The 26,931-nt window shown below is 51.5% G+C and overlaps 1 protein-coding gene across 1 annotated transcript; it reads left to right on the top strand.

The window, feature by feature from the left end:
- The first annotated feature begins 6,916 nt into the window (after positions 1-6,916).
- Positions 6,917-11,298, top strand: WFIKKN2 (WAP, follistatin/kazal, immunoglobulin, kunitz and netrin domain containing 2). The gene is made up of 2 exons (XM_036837332.1): positions 6,917-7,003; positions 9,585-11,298. The coding sequence occupies exons 1-2, from the start codon at positions 6,941-6,943 to the stop codon at positions 11,103-11,105; spliced, it is 1,584 nt and encodes a 527-aa protein (XP_036693227.1). The 5' UTR covers positions 6,917-6,940; the 3' UTR covers positions 11,106-11,298.
- The last annotated feature ends 15,633 nt before the right edge of the window (positions 11,299-26,931 follow it).

The following is a 26,931-nucleotide window of genomic DNA, read 5'->3' as shown; positions in this document are numbered from 1 at the left end:
TGGGACCATCCATTCATTCCTCCAATGTACACTGGTTCAGTGTGTGCTCTCTGCTGGAACCATGGACCAGACACAGTCCCTGCTTGCCAGGAGTTCACAGGCCAGTCTGGGTAATAGATGAGGAGAAAGTAATTTCAATACCACATAAACTATGCCCAGGTGTATCACAGGCAATCCCAGAAGGGCCATTGGGCCAGGCTGTACTCGCAAGGGGCCTCAAATGTGGATATTTTTTTCATTAATTTTTATTCAACTATAGTTGCTGTACAATGTTGTGTTAGTTTCTTGCTGTACAGCAAAGTGAATCAGTCATATGTATACATATATACACTCTTTTTTAGATTTCCTTCCCATTTAGGTCACCACAGAGCACTGAATAGAGTTCCCTGTGCTATACAGTAGGTTCTCATTAGTTATCTGTTTTATACATAGTAGTGTATATATGTCAGTCCTAATCTCTCAATTCATGCCACCCAGCCGCTTCCCGCCTTGGTAACCATAAGTTTGTTCTCTACATCTGTGACTCTATTTCTGTTTTGCAAATAAGTTCATCTCTACCATTTTTCTAGATTCCACATATAAGCAATATTATACGATATTTGTTTTTCTCTTTCTGACTTACTTCACTCTGTATGACAATATCTAGGTCCATCCACATCTCTGCAAATGGCACTATTTCGTTCCTTTTTATGGCTGAGTAATATTCCATTGTATGGATTTTTTTTTTTTAAAAAATTGTAGTATAGTTGATTCACAGTATTGTGTTAGTTTCAGGGGTACAGCAAAGTGATTCATTTTATATATATATATTCTTTTTTCGGATTATTTTCCATTATAGGTTATTACAAGATATTGAATGTAGTTTCCTGTGCTAATCAGTAAATCCTTGTTGTATATCTATTTTCTATGTGGTAATGTGTATCTGTTAATCCCATACTCCTAATTTATCCCTCCCCCCATCAAATGCGGATTTTTGACATTATCATCCAAACCAGTTTACCATTTACACAGGCACAGACACACGTCCTGACCAGGTCAAATATTTAAACATTGCCACAGGTTTTGTATCCCAGTTTTTTTGTTTTTTTTTTTTTATAAATTTAAATTTTTATTTATTTATGGCTGCATTGGGTCTTCGTTTCTGTGCGAGGGCTTTCTCCAGTTGTGGCAAGCGGGGGCCACTCTTCATCGCAGTGCGCGGGCCTCTCACTATCGCGGCCTCTCTTGTTGCGGAGCACAGGCTCCAGACGCGCAGGCTCAGTAATTGTGGCTCACGGGCCTAGTTGCTCCGCGGCACGTGGGATCTTCCCAGACCAGGACTCAAACCCGCGTCCCCTGCATTGGCAGGCAGACTCTCAACCACTGCGCCACCAGGGAAGCCCTGTATCCCAGTTTTGGTTTTGCTTTTTCATTTTAAAACTATACCAGGAACCCCCAAGCTGACTTGGGCCTCCCTCAGCCTCTGAGGTCAGGAAAGCCTCCTGGAAGGTGCAGCTTCTAAGACAGGTTGGGAAGCAGTTGGCCAGGAGAAGATGGAACCAGCCAGGGGAAGGGAGGGCGTCCACGGCAAGGACTAAAGGGAAAGCCTGTGTGAAGATTTTAAAGATCGAAAGAGCAACGTGGCAGCTTCCAAAATTTGAGAGAAAGGGGAGCAACGATAAGACTGGAGAAGTAAACTGAAGTGGAAGTTCGTGGTGGTCCATGCTAAATGCTTGGCCTGCATCATGAACGTGGGGAAGTCATCTTTAAGCCAGAGGTCTTGCAATAATGGTCAGTCAGGAAAAGGCCTGTTTCTTGGTCACTGCACATTTTGTGCTGTTGGAATGGGTACTAGGGTTGCATTTGGTTCTGGAGAACATGTCCTTCTTGGCTCAGCAGCGTGTGGGTGAGCAGGGAGACCCAAGTCTGGGACCTCCTCACTCCTCTCTCATCCAAAAGGAGGAAACAGTGAGGCAGAGAGCTTGGGAGTGAGGAGAGCTGAGTAGCCAGAGGAAGATTCTATGGTAGGGGAGGCCTGAGCGGGAGGGGGGCCAAGCCCCATTTTAGTCTTCCTGCTGGACCCCCAGGCCCTCGTTCTCCCCAGCAGCGTGGAGAGGTGGAGCCCCGCGGCCTTCCGTCTTCTTCCCTCCGTGTTTGTCTTGGCTGAGAGCTGCCGGAGGATATTTGAAGCCAGTTTCGTCAAGGCAGAGCTGGAGGAGTCTCGGGACATGGGATCACAGAGGAGGGAGTGGGAAGGGGCCTCAGGTGGGGTGCTGAGGGGGTCCTCCGACTCCTTGCACGGTGCTCAGCCTCGGCACCATGGAGCCTCCTGGTGAGGTGGCTGAAATCCCCGAGTGCCTTGACGTCCGCCTGCTCCAGGAAGGCATACAAAGACTCACAGGTGCCAGAAGATGTGTCTCCTGCCCTTGCGGCATGACACACGGATCCGTTTAGACGCTGGCACTCAAGCTTCCAGGGACTTGGTCCCACCAGCAGGCCCCCTGGCCTGGGCAGGGCTGTAAAGGAGGCCTGGCTGGCCCAGAGCACTGGCTAGGCCCTGCCACGGCCAACTCCGTCATTCTCAGACCTTGATTCAGTGCTGCCTCCCCCGAGGCCCAGCGTGGACCCTCCCATGTCCTGCTCTGCACAGATGCTGACAGGTCACGTGTCCCACAGCTGAAGGTCTCCCCCGTCCGCCTCCACCATCTGCTGAGGCCCCATAATTATTCCAAGGCCGGTGTAGTCTCACTCCGAGGGGAGAGTTCACACAGCCCTGTAATGTAACCCAGGCCCTGGGCTGCTCGGGCAGGGGGTCCCCAGCTGGGTAATGAGCCGCCGGCTTTATTGAACTCCCTGGCTTGGCTCTGACTAATCACCGCCTTAGCCAAGGCTGCCCGGCCTTCTGAGAACCCATCTAAGCACCATCGCTAAGGACTTCCTTCTCCCTAACACCCCAATTCCTGCTCCTCAAATCTTTCCTCCTCCCCACATACGTGTAAATAACCAGCATCAGGGCAGGGAGGTTCCCAGGGGGTTGGCCTCCCCCATCCATCTGGGTGAAAGTGTGGCTGTCTCAGGTCTGGGGGCCCAAGCAGGATGGACCAGAATGGGCTGGTCTTTGACTTCACTAGGGCCACTCCAATCAGAAGCCAGACCTGCAGCTCCCACCCCCACCCTGTCTCCTAAACCCATGTACTTCCCTCTCACCTCTGTTTCTGGAGGCCTGCACTCCAGGAGGGAGGGCCTTGGCTGAGGAGGCGTGCTGTGGGCCAGGCTTGTCCCTGGAGAAGTGTAGGAAACAGGGTCCTGCTCAGGCCTCAAGACCCAGCCCGCGTCACATTTGCACAACCGCCACCCCAGGCCTCTCCCTCCTCTCTGCTCCCCGGCACGTGTAAGGACCCCTAAGACAGCGAATACTACTCTTATGCTTTTGCATGTTTGTTTTCTGGCCAAGACTGTGTCCTCTCTGTGGATGAGGACTGCCATCTATCCTTGTGTACCCACAACTTAGCACATAGTAGGTGCTCTAAAAAACATCAAGAAAGGAGAGGGAGGAGACGCTTCAAAAGGTAAGAGGTTTGGTCTGTGCACGAGGGACGTGGCATCTGAGACGCTGTCCCTGTGGATCTCCAGGGGTCTCCACCACGTTTATGGCTGAAGTGTCTGGAGGGGAGAGACCTGGCCCATTTAGGAAGCAGTGTCAGTGTGCTGTCAATACTCTAGTGGTTCCGGAGTTGTTCGGCTAATGGTGAACCTGGGGTCAAGGGTCACCCAGAGTTCACTGTCCTGGGTGACTTTCTACTGGCTGCACCTAGAGTAGGCCTTGAACCCATCCTGGAGGGTGTGAAGGGTCCATGGGCCCTCTGCCCTCCCACAGTGGTGGGGCTCTTCTGAGACGAGGTCAGGACCCAGCCCTCTCCCTGACGGAGCTGTGCCTGATGTCCTTGAGGAGGGTGAAAAGCAGGGGAGACCCCCAAGTTCAGGCCCCTGCTCAGGCTGACCCAGCCCATCTCCATTCCCCAGAGGCCTGCGTAGGTGGGAACGGACAGCTGAGCCCTCCTTTGGTCCCGGGGAGTTGGTGAGCGTGGGTTCCATGCCACCATCCAGAGAAGAGTGTGAGGGAGACAGAGTCAGAGGGAGCCAGATCCAGGGACCGTGGGAGGGAGGGCCCAGGAGGAGGAGACTTCAAAGCACTCCTAGAACAGCTTATAAACAAGCTGGGCTGGTGGGGCAGCCAGCGGGGGCCTTTCTGGAGGGGCCGGAAGCTTGCACGGGGTTGTGTGAAGAGCACAGGACAGGGGTCAGAGAGGGGAGGCGTGAGCCTCGGGGGCCCCAGGCAGCCCCACCTAACCTCTCTGTGACTCGGTTTCCTCTCTCTCCCTCCGGGGCTGGCGTGAGGGTCAGCGTGACGATGTAGGTGAAAGTGCTGTGTAGGCGCCAAGCCCTGATCAGATGTTATTTATTATTCTGAGCTGTGTTTTGGTGGGAGACTTGGAAGGGCTGAGCGGGAGAGCTGAGTGTTCTAGGGCCCCTTCTTCCCCAGTGCTGTTTTGAGAGTTCTCAGAGCAGAATGGCCAGGCGTGGGGCCCGGGCAGGGAGAGACCCATGGCTCTCGACAGGACCAAACTGCGCAGAGGATCGGGTAGGATGGACCAGGTTCCCTGCTTTTCCGACTCCCCCCCTCACCTCTGGTCTGTACCCCTCCCTGCTCCCCCCCCCTTCCTAACGGTCTCAAGTGACTCCCCAGAAATCAGCCTCCTCTCCCCAGATACCTGTCTCACGTAATGGGGCTGTGACAATTTTTCTAAGTCCTGCTCAGAAATGTGTCACTGTCCATTTCCCTTTGTGATATCAAAGGAGACTGCACAAACCACGTTCATCAAGTGCTGTGCAGAGGCCCGGCTCTGAGCAGCTGGAACACGGGTTTATGAAATTACAGGGAATTCAAAGCAGCCGGCGCCGCCCGCTGTCTGGCTTCATTACTGGGACCGGCCTCGGAGGGAAGTTTATTCCAATAATTTAGGGGATTAGGATCTGACACCCTTCATTAACTCTTTGACATAAGCAGAAAAGACAGATCTTGCAGAATGACCCACACGACGGGAAGGAATTGGCTCAGGCAGGGAGGAGGCAACACGCCGCCCACGAGGAAGAAGCAAAGTCTGCAGGGTGGAAAGAGGGTCGCTGCCCTTCCACAGGCCAACTGGAGGGTGAGGTCTAGCCGGAGGGGGAGAGCGGGTCAGGGCTCGGCACTCAGTTTCCCCATCTGTGAAATAACTGGGGCCCCGCCCCATCAACTGCCCCTAGGACATAGCAGCTTGGTTACTGCTCCCCAAATCCTTTGCAGTTGGTCTTGAAAAGGTATCTCTCTCTTCCCCATTCCATGGCAGGTTCTGGCTCTTTTCCTGTCCCCTCCACAGATATAGCCCTTGATGTTTCACAAACTGCTTGTCCAGCCTGTAAAGACCAGAGTTGGGGCTGCCCATTGACAGCAGTTTTGACACCTGGGTGGGGAGGGGTGCTCTCCAAAGGCCCCACAAGCTGGTGTCCCTCATTAATGGTGGGGTCACGTAGCTGTGTGACACGGGGCAAGTTGCTTACCCTCTCTGTGTGTCTTTTCCTCAAATCTAAAATGATGGTACAGTTTGTTGTGAGGATTAAATGAGACAATACACACAGCCTGGCACACATTAAAGCCCCAGTAAATATCAGCAATTAGTCTTCCTACCGCTGCTCACTGGGGGTGACCTTCTCCTTCGTAAATCGGGGGGGATGAGAGCTGACTGACACTCCCTGAGTGCAGCCTTCATGGTCGTTAGCGAGGCAGCTCGGCTGCCCAGCACCGTCCCAAGACACTGTGACCACATAGGTTCTCTTGGAGCCGGGAGTGTGTCAGTCGAGGAGCAGGAATGTGATACGTCCCGGAGCCGGGGGAGCCGGAGCATATCTGGTATGTGTCTCTGGAATGATTTGGGGAAAATTCCCCGAAGTTGGAACTTGAGAGGCAAACTGCCGGGACAGAGAGATAGGGAGCTGTCCGCACGCCCCCCACCCTGGGACCTGGTGCTGGGGTGGGAGTCAGCTTACACAGCACAGGCTGCTCAGGCCCGCCCTGGAATGGCCGTGAACTTGTTGTTTTTCCACGTCATTTGCTCTCAGATGCACTATCGGGCCGGCGATGCTAAGCCTGCGGCTGCAGGTCCCTCCTCGTAACAAGCGAGCGTGTGTTCTTCGGAGGTGGCCAAGGGGAGGAGGGGGCCCGGCCGAGAGGTGGGGGGAAGGGAAGCAAGCCTCTTCGTGGAGTACAGTGAGCTTGCGTGTCCCGGAGCCAGCTCCCCCAAAGCACATGCCATTTCTGGCCCCTGAAGGGGTTAAAGGCCTCCTGGAGTCAAAAACAAGCAGGTGTCCCACCGTGCCAGATACGCCGCCTAAACTGCTTCCAGCTTTTTTTTCCTCTTCTGCAACAAGTCTGTGATCAGCCACAGGACAGAGGAGCCGGCAGCCTGCCTGTGACAGGCGTCAGGTTAGCTTGCTCCCAGTCGGGTGGCGCGCCCAGGACATAAATCCAGGCTCTGGCCCCTGTGCAGCTTCTCTCCCCGCACACTCCGGAGAGGGAACCCCCTTCATCTGAGGCCGCACAGCCCGGCGGGCTCCACGGAGTTGGTGGAGGCAGCCTCGGCAGCTGCAGCCCCAGCAGCGGCGAGGAGGCCCGCTGGGGTGGGCAGGGCAGGTGTCCGCAGCCCCCGAGGAGCACGAGGCCCTGGGGGCCCCAGCCCTGGCGCCACCTCAGGGGAGGTCTCTGGGCGCCGCAGACCTCACCATGCGGGCCCCGGGGTGCTGCTGTTCCCGGTCCCGCTGGGGGCAGATGGCAGCGCTGCTCCTGCTGCTGCTCGGGGTGCCCCCGCGAGGCCTGGCCCTGCCGCCCGCCCGATACTCTCACGCTGGCATCTGCCCCAACGACATGAACCCCAACCTCTGGGTGGATGCCCAGAGCACCTGCAAGCGGGAGTGTGAGACGGACCAGGTGAGTGTGAATCCGGAAGCCTGAGATGGGCCACGCGGTCTTGCTAGTGAGGGAGAGGGGGAGCTGGGTGGTGGGAACGACTTGCAACGTGGAGGAGCCCAGCCCCGGGCCACATGGAGATAAACAGGGTGTGATGTCTGTCTAACTTCGAGGCCTGGAAGAAGAGGTGGGCGTGAGGTCAGAGTTTCTCAGGGACTGGGAATCGTTGGATTCCTGGTCTCATGTCTGCTGAGGGCTGCTCTGAGCCAGCACTATGCCAGGCACATCAGAGAGATTGGCATGACCCACCCGCAGCCTGTCGACAGGTGAGAGTGGAACTCAGGACCCTGCAGTGAGCAGCACAAGGCTCCGTGGCCAGGGAGGGGAGGCTGGGCCTGGACCCCGCATCCATCTGACCACAAAGCTGAGGCTTCATCCGGCCTCTGGGCCACTTCCCCGGGGCTTTGGACCCTGACCCTGAGATCAGAGCAGGCTGATGGGGAGGGTGGGCAGGAGTGGATCTGAATAGACTCTCTGGGTATCCGTAGGGGGCACGTAGACTAGCTTTCAACCTGCCAAATCCCTCGAGCCTCCCAGCACTCAGGGCAGGCCTGGTTCTAGGGCAATGCCCTCCCAGCTCCTGAGTCCAAGGGCTGTTCCTGTCACTTCCCCTGGCGTGAAGAGCCTGCTAGTACCTGGCACCTGCCTGGGCAGAGATACGTCCTGCCAGTCTGGCAGCTCCTGGGGCTCGGGCTGGGTTGGTCATCACCAGGGACCACGGGAGACCATGATGCTTGCTCCCTCTGCCGAATGCATGTAACCTACGAGAGCATAGGCTGGCCCTGGGGAGAGCGGCCTGCCCCTCACAGTGCCCACGGGACAATCCAGGCCTCTCACTGGCAGGGAGCAGTGGGGGAGCCGAGGGAGAGGAAGGTAAGGACTAGGGAAGGGTGGCAGAGCGTTCCCCTCCGGCTGAGGTCATGCTGTTAGTTGGCTGCATTTGCAGGCAAGGCTGTTTCACTGGCACAGGCTGGCCTGATAAATCAGGTGGAGCTTGGAGACAGTGAGACTCTTGCTGATTTTGTGTGTCTTGGGGAGAAGGCATCTCCATGGGGTTGGGGATATAGACAGCCTATGGGTATGTTCTGAGCCCTTAAGCAAAAACTGTTCTAAAAATTCCCTCCAGGTTTTCTGTACCCAGAAATACCTTCCCCTGGTCCCCAAGGACCCAGCCTTTCTTGGACCTCTGAGTCCTGCAGGAGCTTCCGGGGCCAGAGTCTTTAAGGAATTGAAAGACCCTCCGGCAAGGAGCAGGTTCTCTGCTGCTCAGCCCCCTCCGCCCTCACCCTCTCACTGGGTCCCTCTCCTTCAGACCCCAGCTCTGAGATCTGTCCATCCCTGTCCCAGAGCCTCCCTGGTGTGGCCTAGAAGCCTATGCCAAGCAAGGGCTGCAAAACAAAGTCCCCATTCTGAGCCAAGAGGGGAAAACAGTAAACAAGTCGAGCAGGCAGCCTCCACGTAGCCCTTAGTTGATGTGGAATGTCGGAGGGGCTGAAGGGAAAGTTGGAGCCGCATGAGGCCAGCCCTGGTGGGGAGCAGCTCACAGAGCCACGACCAGGGCTCAGGATTAGGGGCATTGCCCACATCCCAGCGAAAACACCATGTGAAATCCTTGTTTGTGTCAGCCCCAGAGCATGTTGCTAATTTCGAGGAATTAAACTAATGCGGTATGTGGCTCCACAGAGAATCAGAGGGAATTACAGCCTGGCAAGTCCTCGCTGAAGGCCTTGCTGACCTTTGCCACACAAAGGGACTTTTTTCCCTGTTGATTTCCCCGTGCAATGTCCCACAGGTTGGAACTGGCACAGCCCACAGTGGCCAGACCTGGTGTCCTGGGCCTGTCCTGCCTGCCCTTCTTCTAGGCTTTGGATGAACATTGGCCAGCATCAGAGCTGCTGTTCCTAATGTGTATGTGGACAGCCTTGAACAGCTGTCCCAGTGGTGTCCGACTTTTCCTTCTTAGCATTTGGCCAGGGCATCCCTATTGGAAGAGACAAAACGGCAGGCTCGTTTGTTCCATTCGACACCTCATCCTGGTAACGATATGATGTAGAAGAAAAATACCTCATCAGAGTCCCATCCACCTGGAGCTTGAAGCCCTTTCCCACCACTTCCCAGCTCTGTGGACTTGAGCGTCACCTCCCTTAGTTTCTGCATCCTCATCTCATCTCATGGTAGTAGGAAGACTTTCCCTCTTACAGTATGTGACCTTCCTCTTCCCACACTGCTAGCTGTGTGACCTTGGGCAAGTTACCTAGTCTCTCTGTGCCTCAGTTATCATTACCTGTGAAGTGAGAATGATGGTTGTACCCATTGTGATGAGCATTAGATAAGCTGACAGATATAAATGTTCTTAGAAGAAGGCTGGGCAAATAGTGGGTGCTATGAGTACATTAGCTATTATTATTATCGAAATGGTTTTCTCATGGTAGGTGAGCACATATTTGTTCCCTTCCCTGGAGACCATGGGGGAGGGTGGGGGGAAGCCTGTGTTCTCTTCCTTCTCCTCCTTGCTCAGACCTCTCCATCTGGCTCTCCCCAGGAGTGTGAGACCTATGAGAAGTGCTGCCCCAATGTGTGTGGGACCAAGAGCTGTGTGGCGGCCCGCTACATGGACGTGAAGGGGAAGAAGGGCCCCGTGGGCATGCCCAAGGAGGCCACGTGCGACCATTTCATGTGTCTGCAGCAGGGCTCCGAATGTGACATCTGGGACGGCCAGCCCGTGTGCAAGTGCAGAGACCGCTGTGAGAAGGAGCCCAGTTTCACCTGTGCCTCCGACGGCCTCACCTACTATAACCGCTGCTACATGGACGCCGAGGCCTGCTCCAAGGGCATCACACTGGCTGTCGTCACCTGCCGCTATCACTTCACCTGGCCCAACACCAGCCCCCCGCCACCCGAGACCACCGTGCACCCCACCACGGCCTCCCCAGAGACCCCTGGGCTGGACACAGCGGCCCCAGCTCTGCTCAACCACCCCGCGCACCAGTCGGTCACTGTGGGTGAGACAGTGAGCTTCCTTTGTGACGTGGTGGGCCGGCCCCGGCCCGAGATCACCTGGGAGAAGCAGCTGGAGGATCGGGAGAACGTGGTCATGAGGCCCAACCACGTGCGCGGCAACGTGGCGGTCACCAACATCGCCCAGCTGGTCATCTACAGCGCCCAGCCCCAGGACGCCGGCATCTACACCTGCACGGCCCGCAACGCCGCCGGCGTCCTGCGTGCTGACTTCCCGCTGTCGGTGGTCCGGGGGGGTCGGCCTTCGGCCACCGAGGAGAGCAGCCCGAACGGTACAGCCTTCCCCGCAGCCGAGTGCCTGAAGCCCCCCGACAGCGAGGACTGCGGCGAGGAGCAGACCCGCTGGCACTTCGATGCCCAGGCCAACAACTGCCTGACCTTCACCTTCGGCCACTGCCACCGCAACCGCAACCACTTTGAGACCTACGAGGCCTGCATGCTGGCCTGCGTGAGCGGGCCGCTGGCCGTGTGCAGCCTGCCCGCCCTGCAGGGGCCCTGCAAGGCCTACGAGCCCCGCTGGGCCTACAACAGCCAGACGGGCCAGTGCCAGTCCTTCGTCTACGGCGGCTGCGAGGGCAACGGCAACAACTTTGAGAGCCGCGAGGCCTGCGAGGAGTCCTGCCCCTTCCCTCGGGGGAACCAGCGCTGCCGGGCCTGCAAGCCAAGGCAGAAGCTCGTCACCAGCTTCTGTCGGAGCGACTTTGTCATCTTGGGCCGGATCTCTGAGCTGACAGAGGAGCCCGACTCAGGTCGCGCCCTGGTGACTGTGGACGAGGTCCTAAAGGACGAGAAGATGGGCCTCAAGTTCCTGGGCCGGGAGCCGCTGGAGGTCACTCTGCTCCACGTGGACTGGACCTGCCCCTGCCCCAATGTGACGGTGGGCGAGACGCCACTCATCATCATGGGTGAGGTGGACGGCGGCATGGCCATGCTGCGGCCCGACAGCTTCGTGGGAGCCTCGAGCACCCGGCGGGTTCGGAAGCTGCGCGAGGTCATGCACAAGAAAACCTGTGACGTCCTCAAGGAGTTCCCAGGCTTGCAGTGAGGCCCTCCGCCCCTCCCCAGTCCTGTCCCTGACCCTCTTCCATTGACCCATCCCCAGCACCCCTCAGTCGGCAAACTGGGCAAGGTCAGATTAGATGGTCTTAGGCCAGCAGGGGAATATCAATCAACGCATCAGAAAAAAGCCACCGCATGGAAATATATACACTACCAAATGTAAAACAGCTAGCTAGTGGGAAGCAGCCGCATAGCACAGGGAGATCAGCTCAGTGCTTTGTGACCACCTAGTGGGATGGGGAGGGTGGGAGGGAGACACAAGAGGGAGGAGATATGGGGATATATGTTTATGTATAGCTGATTCACTTTGTCATACAGCAGAAACTAATGCACCATTGTAAAGCAATTATAGTCCAATAAAGATGTTAAAAAAAAGAAAAGAAAAGAAAAAAGCCACCCGAGGGTCTTAGATCAACTTCTATTCTTTGAGTTCAATAAAGAGGGGTCCGTGTCTTTTTTAGCTGTGGGGGACCAAAGGAGAAGTCAACAGACACCTGCAGCTTATTCCTGATGACCAGTCTGCTCTGGCCTTCTTATCTTCTCTTGGCTGGCCACTCCCTCCCCTGGCTCTCCCAGCCTCCCTGCCCCTAGCCAGCCTCCCAGCCAGGATTCTAGAGATGGAGGCTGCATGATGGTCACAGGAATAGTTGAATGAAGTGGTTTGCAAAAGAAGTAGGTGGGGATAGAAAGGAGGGCCCAGGAACTGATTGGACAAATTTCCCACAGCCTCCCAGAGCGCTATGGGCAGAAACCACTTCATGGTGGGGATTGCGGGAAGTGAGAAGCAGGAGGTTTGCCCTGAGTGGAGGCTGCCGGGCAGGTGCCTTTGGGTGGTGGTCAGCCTGTGCTTCGGTCAAGTTGGCCTGGCAGTCTCTGAGGCCACCACAGCACATGTGGTGAAGAATACATGTTTCTCATGTTTCTTCTCCCTGGGCTTTATTGATTGGTTTATTGATTGTTGATTTATTGATTCAGTTCTGTTCAATCCAACTCAGTGGACATTTTCTGAACACTTCCTGGGTGCCAGATGCTAGGACCACAGAGAGATGTTAGTCACTGCCCAGCTCATAGTGACTGAACACAAATGTCCAGATCCCAGGGCTCCCCCAGAAGCAGACCAATGGCTGGCTCTCCCTGCTGTCAAAAATCCCATTTTTAACAGACAGCGTGCTTTCAGCTGCCACTGGCTTCCTTGGACATAAAGCAGATAGAAGCCCCAGGATCTGTTTTGGTGGGAAGAGAAATAAAGAGGAAAAGCAGGCAGGGAAGGGGGTTGGTGAGGGAATAAGAAAGGAGGGAAGAGGGGAGGCAGGCCTGGGAAGGAAAAGGAATGTGGCTCGATGCTCCCATCTGGTGGTGGCCTTGGGAGCTGCAGGGACCTGGAGAGAGGCTCTAGGTGTGGCCTGGGAGGGCTGGTTTGGGTATGCGGCAGCTTGTTGGTGACTTCTGTTTCTGGACCTCCTGTGCAGGTCTGCCACCACACCACTAGATAAAGCTTTGGGGAAACCCACCGTCAGCTCTTCCTCTACCCCCATTCCCTCCTCAGCCCTTCATTCTGTCCATGCCCCTCCCTAGCTGAAGAAGGTATTTGTGGGGCATTTTCATTTCTTCCTCAAATGTAGGGGGAAAGATACCAATTAAAAGCTCGTAGTATCAACAGCCCTTCTTGTGTGATTCGTTTGGGCTAATGTGTGGGCGGGACGGTGGGGGTGGGTAGTGTCGTTTCTTTGGTGACCTGGTGGTTGGGGGGGAGTTGGGGGGTGGGGGGGTTAGTCTGGCCATCTGGATCCTGTTTAGGTGATAAAGGGACACTGCTAACATTTGGTGCACTTTGCAGCTCTACGACTCCTTACTGCGGCGCCCACCCCAGCTCTGTACATTAGGCACAGGAGAGCTGAGGCCAGAGAGGCCAGGTAACTCACCCAGGAACACGGGCAGGAAGGCACAGGGTGTAGGCCCAGGTGTTCTGCCTCATATCTCGGTCCCATGCCCCATCACAACAGCACGGTGGGCCAGGGCAGACTCCAGACCCCAACGCTGATGATCAGTTCAGGGGCACAAAGGTGGAAGAGACAGGAGTGGTCAGGGGGCCATGCTGTCCAGCTGTTACTCCCTAGGGGGCCTCTGCGTGAGGCTTGGTCCCAAAGCCCTGGGTGCTCAGAGCACGTACGTGGCTGGGTTCCCAGGCTGAGGCAGCAGCACCTTTGCCAGGGGTTCCTGGCTGCTCCCCTCCCCAGAGATGGGTTCAGGAGCTTTCAGCCAGGGCGTGCTCCCAGCTTGTCTGTCCCCTAGGCTGGGAGCCAGCTAAGCACGAGGGACACCTGACCCCTGTTCACTTCCCTGGTCTTCCCAGGCCATAGCTCCAAGGAGGAATCCAGGCCCAGCCCAGCCCAGCCCGGGTCAATCCCTCCTTAGAGATAATTCCCTGCAATAAGGAGGGGCCGGGATGGAGAACACAAGCTCCTCCCTGAGAGATAAGAGAGGCCAGAGGCGTGGGAGCTTCTCAAGTCACCACTGGGAAAATGCTGAGCACAGAACTTAAACAAGAAGGTGTGAGCACCAGCCGCAGGCCCTGCCCCTTTCAGGTCCAGGAACCAGGGAGTGAGTCCTTACCTTCCCTCAGAGTGGGGACACACTATTGCACCTGCTTCTAGGCTGAGGTGCCCCAATAAATAGCACATCACCTTAGAGCCCGAGGGGGCAAGTGTCCACATGCCAGCACCTGTCACCTCCCCTCTTCCCTCCACTTGCATAGATGTGGGGCTGAGCCCTGTGACGACCTGGTGGAGGTGTCAGGTTCAGGGGATCTGATCTCAGGCACTGCCCACACACAGCTGCAGACTTGGGGCCCCTGTCACACTCCATCCCCAGCTTGGCAGGGTGGGAAGGCCCAGCCTGGGGAGTCAGACCCACCTAGGGCTGAATTTGGGCTCTGACACGTATCCGCCATCTCTCTGAGCCTCAGTTTCCTCATCTGTAAGACAGAGCACTTCATGGAGACTTGGGGTGCTCGACCCTATTAACTGTGTCAGGCTGAAAAGCCTAGGAAACAGAACCTGGCACAGATGGCTGCCCCTGGGCGCCCTCTGCGCCCTCAGCAGCTCCCTGGCTGAGGGCACTCCCCCAGGACTGCTCTCCTCCCCTCACTCCTCCCCGCTCTCCTCCCCTCACTCCTCCCTGCTCTCCTCCCCTCACTCCTCCCTGCTCTCCTCCCCTCACTCCTCCCTGCTCTCCTCCCCTCACTCCCCCAGGACTGCTCTCCTCCCCTCACTCCTCCCTGCTCTCCTCCCCTCACTCCCCCAGGACTGCTCTCCTCCCCTCACTCTTCCCTGCTCTCCTCCCCTCACTCCTCCCTGCTCTCCTCCCCTCACTCTTCCCTGCTCTCCTCCCCTCACTCCCCCAGGACTGCTCTCCTCCCCTCACTCCTCCCTGCTCTCCTCCCCTCGCCCTTCCATCCAGACCTCAGGTTTCACAGGCTCAGTGACCACGCAGCTTCAAATATTGTATTCTGCTGCTCAGAGTACATCCCAAACTGACCACCCCGCATAGGTTGATTTGGGATTTGGAAAATATGGGTACTTGGGGAAAGGGTGATGTAGTATCAATGATCGTTGTGGACCTGCCACATGGCATTTATTTTCTGTCCTTGAAACCAAGTCTGTGTCTCCCTCTGTCACCCAGGCCTTACATAGTAACTGACTTCTGGGAGGTGCTGAGTGCAGGCTGAACTGAATTCCCAGGGCCTGGTTGCCAGGTGACCTAGGGAGGCCAGCCTACCCAGTCTGGGAGATTTGGCCCCCGGATATAGGGGGATCAAGCCCTCCTTCAGGTCGAGGTCAGACTCACCTGCTTTCCTGTCGCTGGGGGCTCACTCCTCCCCTGCTTGCATCTGTTGGCTCCCCCTCTCTCCACCCTCCTCCGCCTCTAGCCCATCTCTCTGTTTGCCTTCAGAGGCTTGTTCTGGTGCCGGCTGTCTCCAGACGAGCCCTGAGGCCTCCGCTTGGAGGAGGACAAGACAGGGGCAGGACAGCTTGGCTTTTTCCACCCTCCGCGTCCCCCAGCCCCTCCAGCCTCCTAGGACACGCTGCTCCATAGTCTGATGTCACCCCTGGACAGTGGGGCCAGAGAGCAGGGACCGGGGTCGGAACCTGAGGAGTGAAGGGGGCGAATAAATACAGCTACATGGCCATTTCCTCAGACTGAGGACAGCGCCCTGTGCCCCACCATCCTGCTATAACACCAACATTGAGTGGGCGCTTACTGCAGGGCAGGTACTGGATGTCATCTCTTGTCAGCTCCGTCACGCCTGTGGGAGACAGAATGCTATTTTGTAGGTGGGAAAACTGAGGCCAGAGGAGACAAGAAGCTTTGCCCAAGATCACCCAGCCGCTAAGTGGCAGAGCCGGGATTTGAACCTAAGCAGTCTGACTTCCAGGCTCTTAATGCTCGTGCTATGCTATTTCTCCCAGCATGTCACACATACGCACGCACGCACACACACACACACACACACACACACACACACACACGGCTCTGGGCTGGGCAGTGTGGAATCCTATCAGGACCCCAAATGTCTCCAAAGAGCCTGTCTTCCGTCAGACACATGCACACCACCCCATGCGTGTGAGGTTACGTGTCACACAGTATTTCTGTCACACGCGTGAGCAGTCACGGCCTAGATTCCTGAACCTGCTCATCCTTCAAGACTCAGCTCCTTGGGGCGCCTCCGCTGTGCCCAGGCTGCACACTCTTCTCCAAGCCTCCATCTCCCTCTGCACTCGCACTGATCCCCGGCCAGGGTCACTGCTTAGGGCTCTGGGAGGCCTGTGGGCCCAGGTCGCAGAGCTCCAGAGGGATTCGCTGGATGAACAAATGGTCCTGGGACCAAGGGTCACGCGGTGCACTGGAGACCACAAGGCTGTGAAGGGGCTCCTTTGGGGTCTTCCTTCCTTTTGCCCAGCTCCACTTCCTGATACTGTCTCCTCCTCCTCCTCCTACCTGCCCAAGGAGTCTGAAGTCTCCCTCCTTCTCTGGAAGTGTGTGATTAATATAGGCAGGGTTCCTGGGTCCTATTCTTGTCTGTGGCCTCATTCTGGAATGTGCCCTGAGGTCAAAGTGACACTCAAGCTGTCAGGAGGAAAGAAGCCTAACCCTCTAGCTAGCACTGCCCTGAGGGAGCGGGTAGGGCGGGCAGGTGGGCAGTCCACCACCCTCTCCTTCCCGCCTCTCTGGCTCCTATTTCGGGGTTGGGTTGGAGTCTCTGTGTCCCACCCCAACTTACCCCAGGACGTGAAGCTCTGGCATCCAGGTCTCCAGCAACACCCTGGACACCCAGACAAGGGAAGAATAGGCTGCATCTCCAATGCTTCCTGGACTGGACCCTCCCAGAGGTAGGGCCTCTTCCCAGCATGTCTGTTGGGGTGAGGTGAGGTACTTGGGTGTGTTTCTTGTCCTTTTCAAGTCTTCAGGATATGGCTAGAGACCTAGCAGGATGAAGATATACCCATCCTGATCATTTGTTTTCTGGCTTGGTGTGAGGGACACACCCAGTTCTGGCAGAGGATGGTGACAGTTTTGTCTCCTTTCGGTGTGAACAGCCAGGAAGTAGAGACAGGGCCTGGGGCAGCGGTGAGGAACCCCAGCAGGGGAGGAGCACAGTGCCAGAAGAGAACGGATGGGCATTTGAGAGTGAACAACTCTTTTTTTTTTAAGTTTCCAGGTTCTGCTAATGCTGCTCTTCTGGGACCACATTTCTTTTGGCCGCACCGTGGGGCTTGTGGGATCTCAGTTCCCTGACCAGGGATCAAACCCGGGCTCCTGGCAGTGAAAGCGCTGAGTCCTAATTCACTGCCATGGAATTCCCGAGTGTGAACAACTCTGATCAACAGAGTTGATCTTTAACAATTGTAAAGTCTGAACAACTTTACAATTGTTGTCCAGTTTAATCCTCACAACCTTCTCTCAGCTACATCTTTTACTATTTCACCGTTTGATAGACCCCACCCTAGGCAACAACGTTCAGGAGGGCCTTGTTCACAGCACAAGGCATGACCATAGAGGGTTACAACAGATATTTGTGGAATGAATGAATGACTGAATGAAGCAAGCCCTACAGACCTTATGGAGGAAGAGATGACCACATAGGTATTATTGTCCCTGTTTTACAGAGGCTGAATCTGAATCTAAATGTTTAAAGGAAACTTGCCCAAGGTCATAAGGCTAATAAATGGAAGAGCCAGGATTCAAACCTAGGTCTGTCTGACTTTAGTGCCCATATTCTTTCCAGGGTAACATATATATTTTAACAATTTCAGCTAAAGGCTGAGGGCCCCGAATGGCCGTTCCCCTCCTGAACATCCGTAACCACCTTTTCTAACTGGTCCCTGACCTCCAGGAGTGCCAAGGCGGTACAGAAAGTCACAAAGCTGCACCCTCCAATAGTTAGAATTGAATTCATGTAAGTAAGTTCATAGGAAACAAAATTTTTAAATTCAGTTCCTCAACCCCCCTAGCTATAGTCCAAGTGTCACATTTCATGTGCTTAGTGGCTACCATATTGAACAACACAGACATAGAATATTTCCATCATCACAGAAAATTCTGTTGGATAGCCCTGTTACAGAGGGTTAAACCGTTAATTCTTGTTTTCTCCGGCAGAGATCTTGTGTAGGGGTGTGGGCCCTGACCCTATGCTCCTGCCCTGCCAAGGACTCCAGGGATTCCTGTTCCTGGTTTTGGTCTCATGGATCCTACTGCCACAAGGGCTTTTGGAATTGCCCTACTGTCTCTAGACTCTAATCTCAGCCTCAGAAAATCCCCTCATCTTTTCTCCCAGAAGGCTTCTGTTAAGCCTTCTTGCAAATAAAGTTCTTGATGGCCTTTCTCAATATCCCAGATTTCCTAAAGAGGTACACAAATGAGTACATACACACCACGACCCAACAGTTGTGGCACTCAGGGGAAGATGAGTTTACCAAACTTTTAGCTAAATATGACAAAGAGGGGCTGCTGCTGGGAGGGAGACGGTAGGGACTACAGGCCACATCCTCTCATGGCATGGCACAGGGCCCACGACAATTGTGAAAGTGCTCCCACTAGCGGGCCAGGTGCGCCACAGCTCTTCAGAGACGTCTGTGGACGTGCTGAATCAAGGGCTAAGAATTCATTTGTTTGTTATGGTCATTGCTGTTAGAATTGAATTGCATAAGACTTTAAAAAGAGGCACCAGATATTTTAGGCCTTAGGGCCCCCAAATTTCCCTGGTATACACGGTGAGTGGCCGTGAGGAAAGGCCAGAGTCATGGCAGAGCATGGGCTCTTGAGTCAAACTACCTGGGCTCAAATACTGGCTCTGTGACTTTGGGTAAGTTAACCTCTCGTGCCTCAGTATCTTCACCTATAAAATGGAATAATAATGGTTTCCATAGTGCCTCTCCAGTAGTAGTCAGCCCTGGGCCTGGTTGCTCCAGCTGGTTGGGAATAATAGCTGTTGCATGTTCCCGCCTGTGGCTGGAAAGAACCAGGAGATGAGAACAGGCCCCTCTCCCCAAAGCTGCTCTTGGACAGCAACGTAAGATCAGATGCAGTCTCCTTTGCTGACAAAGGAAGAGTCCAGGATAAGGGTAGCCAGAGAGGAGAGAAGCGAGAGGAAGGGAAAGAGAGACACACACTCTGGGTTGGGTGGTTGGGAGCAAGCAGAGACAAGTGTAATAATGAGGTAGAGATGGGGAACCTCTGAGACCTCCACGGAGGCCCTAAGAGCATTTCCCCACCATTCCCGGCTCTAATACCTCCAAGTGTAGAGCTGAGTTCTTTTTTTTTTAATTTTATTTTATTATATTTTTATTTTTGGCTGCGTTGGGTCTTTGTTGCTGCACGCGGGCTTTCTCTAGTTGTGGCGAGCGGGCACTGCTCTTCGTTGCGGTGCGCGGGCTTCTCATTGCGGTGGCTTCTCTTGTTGCGGAGCACGGGCTCTAGGTGTGCAGGCTTCAGTAGTTGTGGCACACAGGCTCAGTAAGTAGTTGTGGCACGAGGGCTCAGTAGTTGTGGCTCGTGGGTTCTAGAGCGCAGGCTCAGTAGTTGTGGCACACGGGCTTAGTTGCTCCGTGGCATGTGGGATCTTCCTAGACCAGGGCTCGAACCCGTATCCCCTGCGTTGGCAGGCGGATTCTTAACCACTGAGCCACCAAGGAAGCCCCTGGAGCTGAGTTCTTACCCTTTATTTCAAGCACCACTCCGCATCTCAATGCACCAAAAAGGGCAACAGAATAAAAGGGGAAACAGCCTCAGAGTTTTGGTGTGACCAGTAACTCAGACTCAGAGTAATCCTCTCAGTCATCACAACCAACAATTTCACCCTGTGACCCTAATAAGAGGAAAAGCTGGTGTTCATGGATGAGCGGAATGCAGCTTCAGCGAGACTTACACAGTTGGCAACCCATCCCCATCTCAGGCCTCATGGAAGATACCCACTCTTTACCACCTAGATGCCCTGATGGCAGGGTTAATAATTTCCATTGCTAATAGCCTGCAACACCTAATATGCGCTCAACATACACTATCTCATTAAATATTTACACACCTGTGGTGTGTATATCATTCACCTCCATTCAATATTTTCTCCATTTCAGAGATGATGAAACTGAGGCTGAGAGAGATTGAATAATTTGCCCAAGGCCCCTGGCCAAGCAGGAATCCAAGCTTAGGTTGGTCTATGTGACTCCAAAGCCCATGTATTTAACCACATGTATAAGATATTCCACCACAGATTCAAGAATAGTGAAGTACAGTTTTCTCTCTTTTGCTTCCTCCTTTCTCCCTGCTAATCCACCAGGAAGTTTCACTGCGTAGGATTCTTATGAAAAGGCATGTTTAAGGCCAGCTGACCTCCCCTAGATATGCTGATCACATGCCCTTAAGGCTAAGCCACAGGCCGAGAGACAGAAAGAGATGGGGATGCAAGAAGCCCCTCTCACAGAAGAGTAGAGAGAGTTCAGGTTATTCCCTGTGGGGAAGAGGATTACGCTCAATACTTCATATCCCTTACACGGTCCTCACACTAAATGTAACAAGTAGGCTTTCTCAGATAAGAAATCTGAGGCTGAATAAGTTTAACGGGGCACATACGAGGGTGAGTTTGGTATTCAATTCGAAGTCTGACCCCAAGGCCCATACTCTTTTCCTGTACAGAGTTACCAGGAGTAATTTTATTTGGAGGCTTAATGAAACCCCTACACTCCTATAGAACATTCTTGCTTAGTTCTTAGCAGTTACCAAGGAGTCTGGAGCCAAACTTGTGGTGCCTAGACCTCTATCCCTACTGGTGAAGCTGGGGTGAGACAGGGGTCAGACACTGATGTTTTCTGTTCCAGTGCAAGACCCATGCTTCATAAAGAACAGTGATGCTCTCTGAACAGCCCCAGGTCACGTGAAGGGGATTGGCCAGCATGTGGCAGTATTTTCAGTAGATGACAGAGTGCTCGGCCGCAAGGGAAACTTAGGGGAGACTCTAGAAAAGCATTGCTCAGGGAAAGTGACCCAGGGGAAAAGTTATTTGTGGCTGTCAATTTCTTGCTTAGATATTACAAAGCTTCCCTGCCAAAGTCCTTTCTTTGATTTATGCTCAGACTGGAAGATATTATAAGCATCGAAAAAGCCAAACTGGAAAGCCGAACAGCTGAGCTCTGAAAAGATGGTAACCTTGGCCAGGAGTGGAATATGGTGATGGGTACAGCAAGTGGGAGTGAGCTGGGGGTGTCTGAATTTGTGCAGTGAACACACAGATTCCACCGACACCAACTTCTGGAAGGGCACTATCTGCTGTGAACCCTGATAATTGCAAAAACAAAAAGAGGTTTTGTCTCTAAAGGTAGGAAAACAAATGAGATGACCCCTAGAGGGAGCTTCTAGCCTGAGGAGGTTTTTAAGATAAGCATTTACACTGAAACTAGGATAGGAACTGGAGCTGCCCCTCCTGTACTTCCCCTCCCTCACTACCACTACTTCTTCCTTGGACTTCTTCCCTGACCTCCCCATCCCACTCCTGGGTCTCCCGAACAAAGAAATTCTTAACCACCTCTCTTTCACAATATTTCTGTTCAAAGCTTGGAACAATGAAAAAATATTAAAATGTCCAAAGTCAAAGGCAGTTTTTCCTGGGAATGATGGGCTGGCAGCAGGGCCAGATTTCCTCTGCTTTTTTTTTTTCCTAAGAGTTAGCACAAAGTCTCCCACTGTGGACACGTCAGATGAAGAAAAAGAACCAGGACCAAGTTTTTCCTTCACTGCAGCTGGGAATTTGAGAGAGCGTGTGCTTCCCCAGGTGACCCATTCTTCATAACTTGATTACTCCTCCCCAATCTAGAACCCCTCAGATGGACATGATTTCTCCCTTTCTTCGTTCATACCTCCATATTCTCCTGTGTATGATTATTTCGGTGTGTGTTATCGTTTGCTAGAGTGTAAGCCATTGGAAAGGTCCTAAAGGTTTATATATGTCGTCACCAGCTCCTAACCTAGTAGATGGTCAATAAATGTGTTAAGGGGGTGAGCACAGGGGCTGTTTTAAATGCTACCTCACTTTGTTTGATACAATTTAGAGACTTGAATGGAATCTGACCCTCGAGTCAACCTGACCCTTTTGCTATCTATCATAAGGACTAGTAAAGCCCAGGGCCAAAGACTTCAGGTGCGTGAAGTGTCTTGAGTTACTTCTCAGAGAATCTGATCACCCAGACAGCAGTAGGATGTGGGTACATAAAACTAGCCCATGACCTGCAAACTCTTATAACCCACTCCCCGTTGTGTTTCTGCAGCATATTTCCCTTTCCTAACTGTGCTTGGCAAAGGCTGATATTAACACAATTTTGGGGTTGCTGAGCAAACGACCACTTACAGGACCAGGCTTAGTGTGTGGGGAGGGAAATGGCACAAAGTGCAGTTTATAGATACTGTCTCCTATGTAATCAAGTGTGGTTCTTTCATAAAGCCTTCCTACGGAGGTCAAAGGAGCAGTGTAATGGTTAAGGATCATGGACTTTGGAAACAGAATCCCACAGTTCAAATCCTGACTCTACTGGGGGTAACTATGTCACAAACTCTGCTTCCCTCTGTAAATGAGGGAAATAGCATAACCTTCAGAGACTTCTTATGAAATTTAAGTGAGCTAAAGTGTACAAATGCTTAGAACAGTATTTTGCACACAGTACATACTATGAAATGTTGACGATTATTATTGAGCTTCCGAGGTTGGTTATTGCCTCTGGACTCCACAAGACTTTTGATAATATTAAAATCATCATCATTCAGATAGATTGCATGTAAGGTACTGGTGCAGCTACCTACCCACTGTCAAAGTCTGGAAGAAAACTCGTAATCATCAGGAAAGTGCGGTGTGCCTGGACTAGGAAACTTGTCCTGGGTCTCCAAACTTCTGCAAAGCGTCCGTCAGGGGAAACGATCTCCAGGATGAGTCCCACGGCTCACACACACAGGCTCCCTCCTTTACCCTTCTTTCACCTTTCCTACACGTGAAGGAAGGGCAGATAGAGGAGACATACCCTAATTTCCTTTCTACCTGCTACCAGACTCTTCTCCTTTGGTAGAGGCTCTTGGGGACATAAGGTCTTACCTTTGTCTCTCTATTCCTTTTATACAGAACCCGCAAAGTTCTTCGAACTTTTGGGGCTCGGATAATAAACAAGAGTCTCCTTCCAAAAAATATTTCTTCCTAAATTACAAAAAAAAAAAAAAGTTTCCTGCCTTTCTTCCGATCTATTTTCCAACCTATTGTAAGATTCAAAAAGGTGAAATTTCTCCAGGCAAAACTCTTTATAGCCTTGTGAAAACCGGGTTGTTCTCAAAGTCTCTAGTTAAAGGGCCTCTGGTGACACCTTAGTTTCTAGAAAGGCTGCCCAGGGATTGCAACTATCTTAAGCATTGGATTGAAATGGTTTAGGATCCCCATCATGTTTCCTGAAAATAGAAAGGAGTTAGCAGAAAGTAAGTCACAAAGACTCTATAGAGCTTTAAAATGAATTGGGACTTCCCTGGCTGTCCTGTGGTTAAGACTCCACGCTTCCGCTGCAGGGGGTGCGGGATCGATCCCTGGTTCAGCAGTGTGGCCAAAAAAAAAAAGAATGAATGGCAGGTAGTTTACAAAACAAGGAGTGTTCTTTTTTAAAAAAAGAGTTCTGAGGTCAGTAGGCAGATCTGGATTATCAGTGAACAGATATGATCATTACAAAACAAATCAAAATCCAACCTTCATCCTTACTAGAAATGAATCCATGGATGGTGGAAGGATGGCCAAGAAAAGCCATCTGAAAGGAGTACCTGCATTTAGTTCAAAACAGAAAAAGGAACTGTGCCTAGAACTACTGAATCCATGTCACAGGGCATCTGGACTCTGAATTCAAAGAGACAATTGTAGGGTCCTATGATTCCACTTCTTAAACCACACAGATAGAAGGAGTATCCAGTGTTCACGTCTGTCAGCATCCAGAAGTCATCAGTTTATACCCATCTGCTTGAAACCAAGCTAGGTGGATACCATGTCCATGCTTGTCCTATTTCTTTCTAGCCTAAAGGAAGTACAAAATTGTTTTGAATTAGAATCTAGTTTGGGGAAATATCACAACCTAGCTTTCACGCTCCAAAAGAGGCTATGGTGCCATATTCTCCCAGCTCTCTCAACAACACTAAGGAAGGAAGAGAAAAGGAGACTCAAGGGCTGTCAAAGGGCATGTGGAGAACTAGTTTTTAAAAATAGCTGCAACCTGATGGTTGGGAAAGAAGTTTATGTTTGACTTTCACATTTAGTACAAAAAAAACATAAAAGCAATGTCTAGCTTATTTTGTAAATGTGGTTTTTCCACAATTATTTTTGAAACACTTGAGTGTATAGACAGAAGGGATGCGACCCACAGTATATGCCAAGGTTTGTCTAAAAATATTTTACACCTGTTCTCTGTTCTGCACGCTGGTCATATTTTATCAGTGAAGTAAAGTGCTCATAATGCCAGATGAGGAATGTGTTTTTCCTTCCAAGTCCTCAATGTTTTTCCCTCCTGTAAAGCAAACCTCCTTTTCTACCTGCACTAAAATAAAGCTAGCACCATTATCCACATGACACATCTACCACCAGAGCTACATTTCAACTCCTATTCCTGAGCAGTACTGTTTAGGAACAAACATTTCAATACTTTTCACAGCAGTGTGGACACTTTAACAAACATTTTTGGCTGCTCCCAAAAGGAACGCCAACTTGTATACTGGGTTTAAATCAACTTGCTGATTGTATAAAAAAGAATGCTGAAACACTCGTTTCCCTATCAGCGACTCAAAACTAGAAAACAAACTCAGTGGTATTTACTACTGAAACATGAATAGAATAGCATTTAGGATATTACTGTAAAATTTTTATTTAATTCTCTGTTGATGCAAATAATAGACCGGACAACGAAATGTTGACTATAATAAAGACAGTTATGGTCTTCATTTACTTTTTTGATTTCAAAGGGCAACACAACAAATATGGGTAAAATTCTGGACCTCGTGGTGTCTAGGTACTGTAAGCCCCTAAGAACACATTACAATTCTTCAAAGCAAGGTGACTGCTTCCTCAAAACTCTGTGAGGAATTGTACTGAAATCACTGTATTTACTTTGCAGATGAAGAAACTGAGCCATCTGAGTCAAATTACTTAATACGCTTAAGGAAGGAATTAGACCCATAATTTCCAATAGCCTCCAGATACGAGCTGCTTCCCAATGTTTTTTCTAAGGTTTGCCTAATTGTAAGATGATCTCAAAGCTCCACTTACAGACTATATGTATAAAGCACGTCTTCTAAAATAGAAATCTTTTTTTTTTTTTTTTTTTTTTAAATTTTGTTTATTTATTTATTTATTTATGGCTGTGTTGGGTCTTCGTTTCTGTGCGAGGGCTTTCTCTAGTTGCGGCAAGCGGGGGCCACTCTTCATTGCGGTGCGCGGGCCTCTCACTATCGCGGCCTCTCTTGTTGCGGAGCACAGGCTCCAGACGCGCAGGCTCAGTAGTTTTGGCACACGGGCTTAGTTGCTCCGCGGCATGTGGGATCTTCCCAGACCAGGGCTCGAACCCGTGTCCCCTGCATTGGCAGGCGGATTCTCAACCACTGCGCCACCAGGGAAGCCCCTAAAATAGAAATCTTAAAACTCAAATATTGAGGAATGGTTAGTAGAGGTTTACTATTCATAAGTCAAATACCATTACTGACAAGACTTTTAGCCTAATCTAAACCTCCAAAAGCCCATCTAATGGTTCAGCAATATTTGGTCCAATCAAATTCTAACTAACCCAAAATCAAAATGTAGGCACTTAGTATAAGATTTAATCCATATAGAAACTACAGAAATTCTTCTGAGCTATTTTTTTAAATTAATTGATTAATTTTTAATTTATTTTATTTTTGGCTGTGTTGGGTCTTCGTTGCTGTGCGGGCTTTCTCTAGTTGCGGTGCGGGCTTCCTCTAGTTGCGGTGAGCGGGGGCTACTCTTTGGTGAGGTGCGCGGGCTTCTCATTGCGGTGGCTTCTCTTGTTGCAGAGCACGGGCTCTAGGCGCGCAGGCTTCAGTAGTTGTGGCTTGTGGGCTCTAGAGCGCAGGCTCAGTAGTTGTGGCTCACGGGCTTAGTTGCTCCGCGGCATGTGGGATCTTTCCGGACCAGGGATCGAACCCGTGTCCCCCAGCACTGGCAGGCGGATCCTTAACCACTGCGCCACCAGGGAAGTCCCTTCTGAGCTATTTTTAAACTGAGTTTTGTTTATTGTGCAGTTTAAACATGTTCAAAACTAATAGCAACAATAAAGGGAATATAAGTTCATTCATAATAGCATATGCTTCTAAAATGTGACCACTTCTTATTTTAAACCAAAATACATTGATCTTTTTTAAGAAAGTCTTTCAGAATCAGCTTGAAATGAGGTCATTTGGTTTCCTTAAGGTTTAAAAATAAAAGCAAAAAGACTAGTTATCACAACATCTATACATATAGAAATCATGAATTACAAAGGTGTGCCTTAAGATAGTTTTTCAAAGTAACTTAAATCATAGGTACTGGAAACACATTGTTGAACACTGTTTTGATAGTTTACTTGGCCTTTCCTTATATCGTTTATCAACAGCACAGGTAAGGAATGTGTGTGAAAATAGCTCCAGGAGGTCAATGTTTACAATTTTACTTAGAAGTAATAGGGCCACTGAATCTACAGCTCTTACTCAATCTGAAGGAATCATCCAGTGGTTCCAAAATAAGAGACGTAATCAACACAACTGAATTAAGAAAATCAACAAAATTAGAGCATTGATATAACTTTATGATTTCTAAAAACATTTCCAGATAGCCTGTGATTATAGTTTATGGCCACTGGAAATACAAAGCATCTCTCTTAAAACATCATGACTGGAGAATGGCTAAGAGCCTTCCACTAGACCCTTCTCATTAACACTCTTGTACAGAGATTCTACAAGTCATGTGGCTAATACATCAAAAATGGTCTTATTCCCCTGACTTCAAATTAGAGGAGCAACCAGTTGGAGGGAACAAAGCACAGAGCTTAAGACCAAGAACTCTGGAACCGGACTCTCTGAGTTTGAATCCCAGGTCTACCACTTACTGGCCATGAAATATTAAGCCGTGTCTCAGCCCTTCTTCTGTAAACTGGGTTAGAACTGTGCATGGCAGATAGTAAATGATATATAAGTATTTAACTGAATGATTTAAAACATTAAAAAAGTACAAGTGTTGTACTTATTTTCCAATTGTATGCACACAG

Source organism: Balaenoptera musculus, chromosome 20, assembly GCF_009873245.2.
Source record: "Balaenoptera musculus isolate JJ_BM4_2016_0621 chromosome 20, mBalMus1.pri.v3, whole genome shotgun sequence".
In the NCBI taxonomy this organism is placed as follows: Eukaryota; Metazoa; Chordata; class Mammalia; order Artiodactyla; family Balaenopteridae; genus Balaenoptera; species Balaenoptera musculus.
This window is presented reverse-complemented; position numbering and strand designations above follow the sequence as displayed.

Coding starts and splice junctions, on each gene's coding strand:
- WFIKKN2 (XM_036837332.1), top strand. CDS start 6,941: ATGAACCCCAACCTCTGGGTGGATGCCCAGAGCACCTGCAAGCGGGAG. Junction 7,004..9,584: donor GGGAGTGTGAGACGGACCAG/GTGAGTGTGAAT, acceptor GGCTCTCCCCAG/GAGTGTGAGACCTATGAGAA.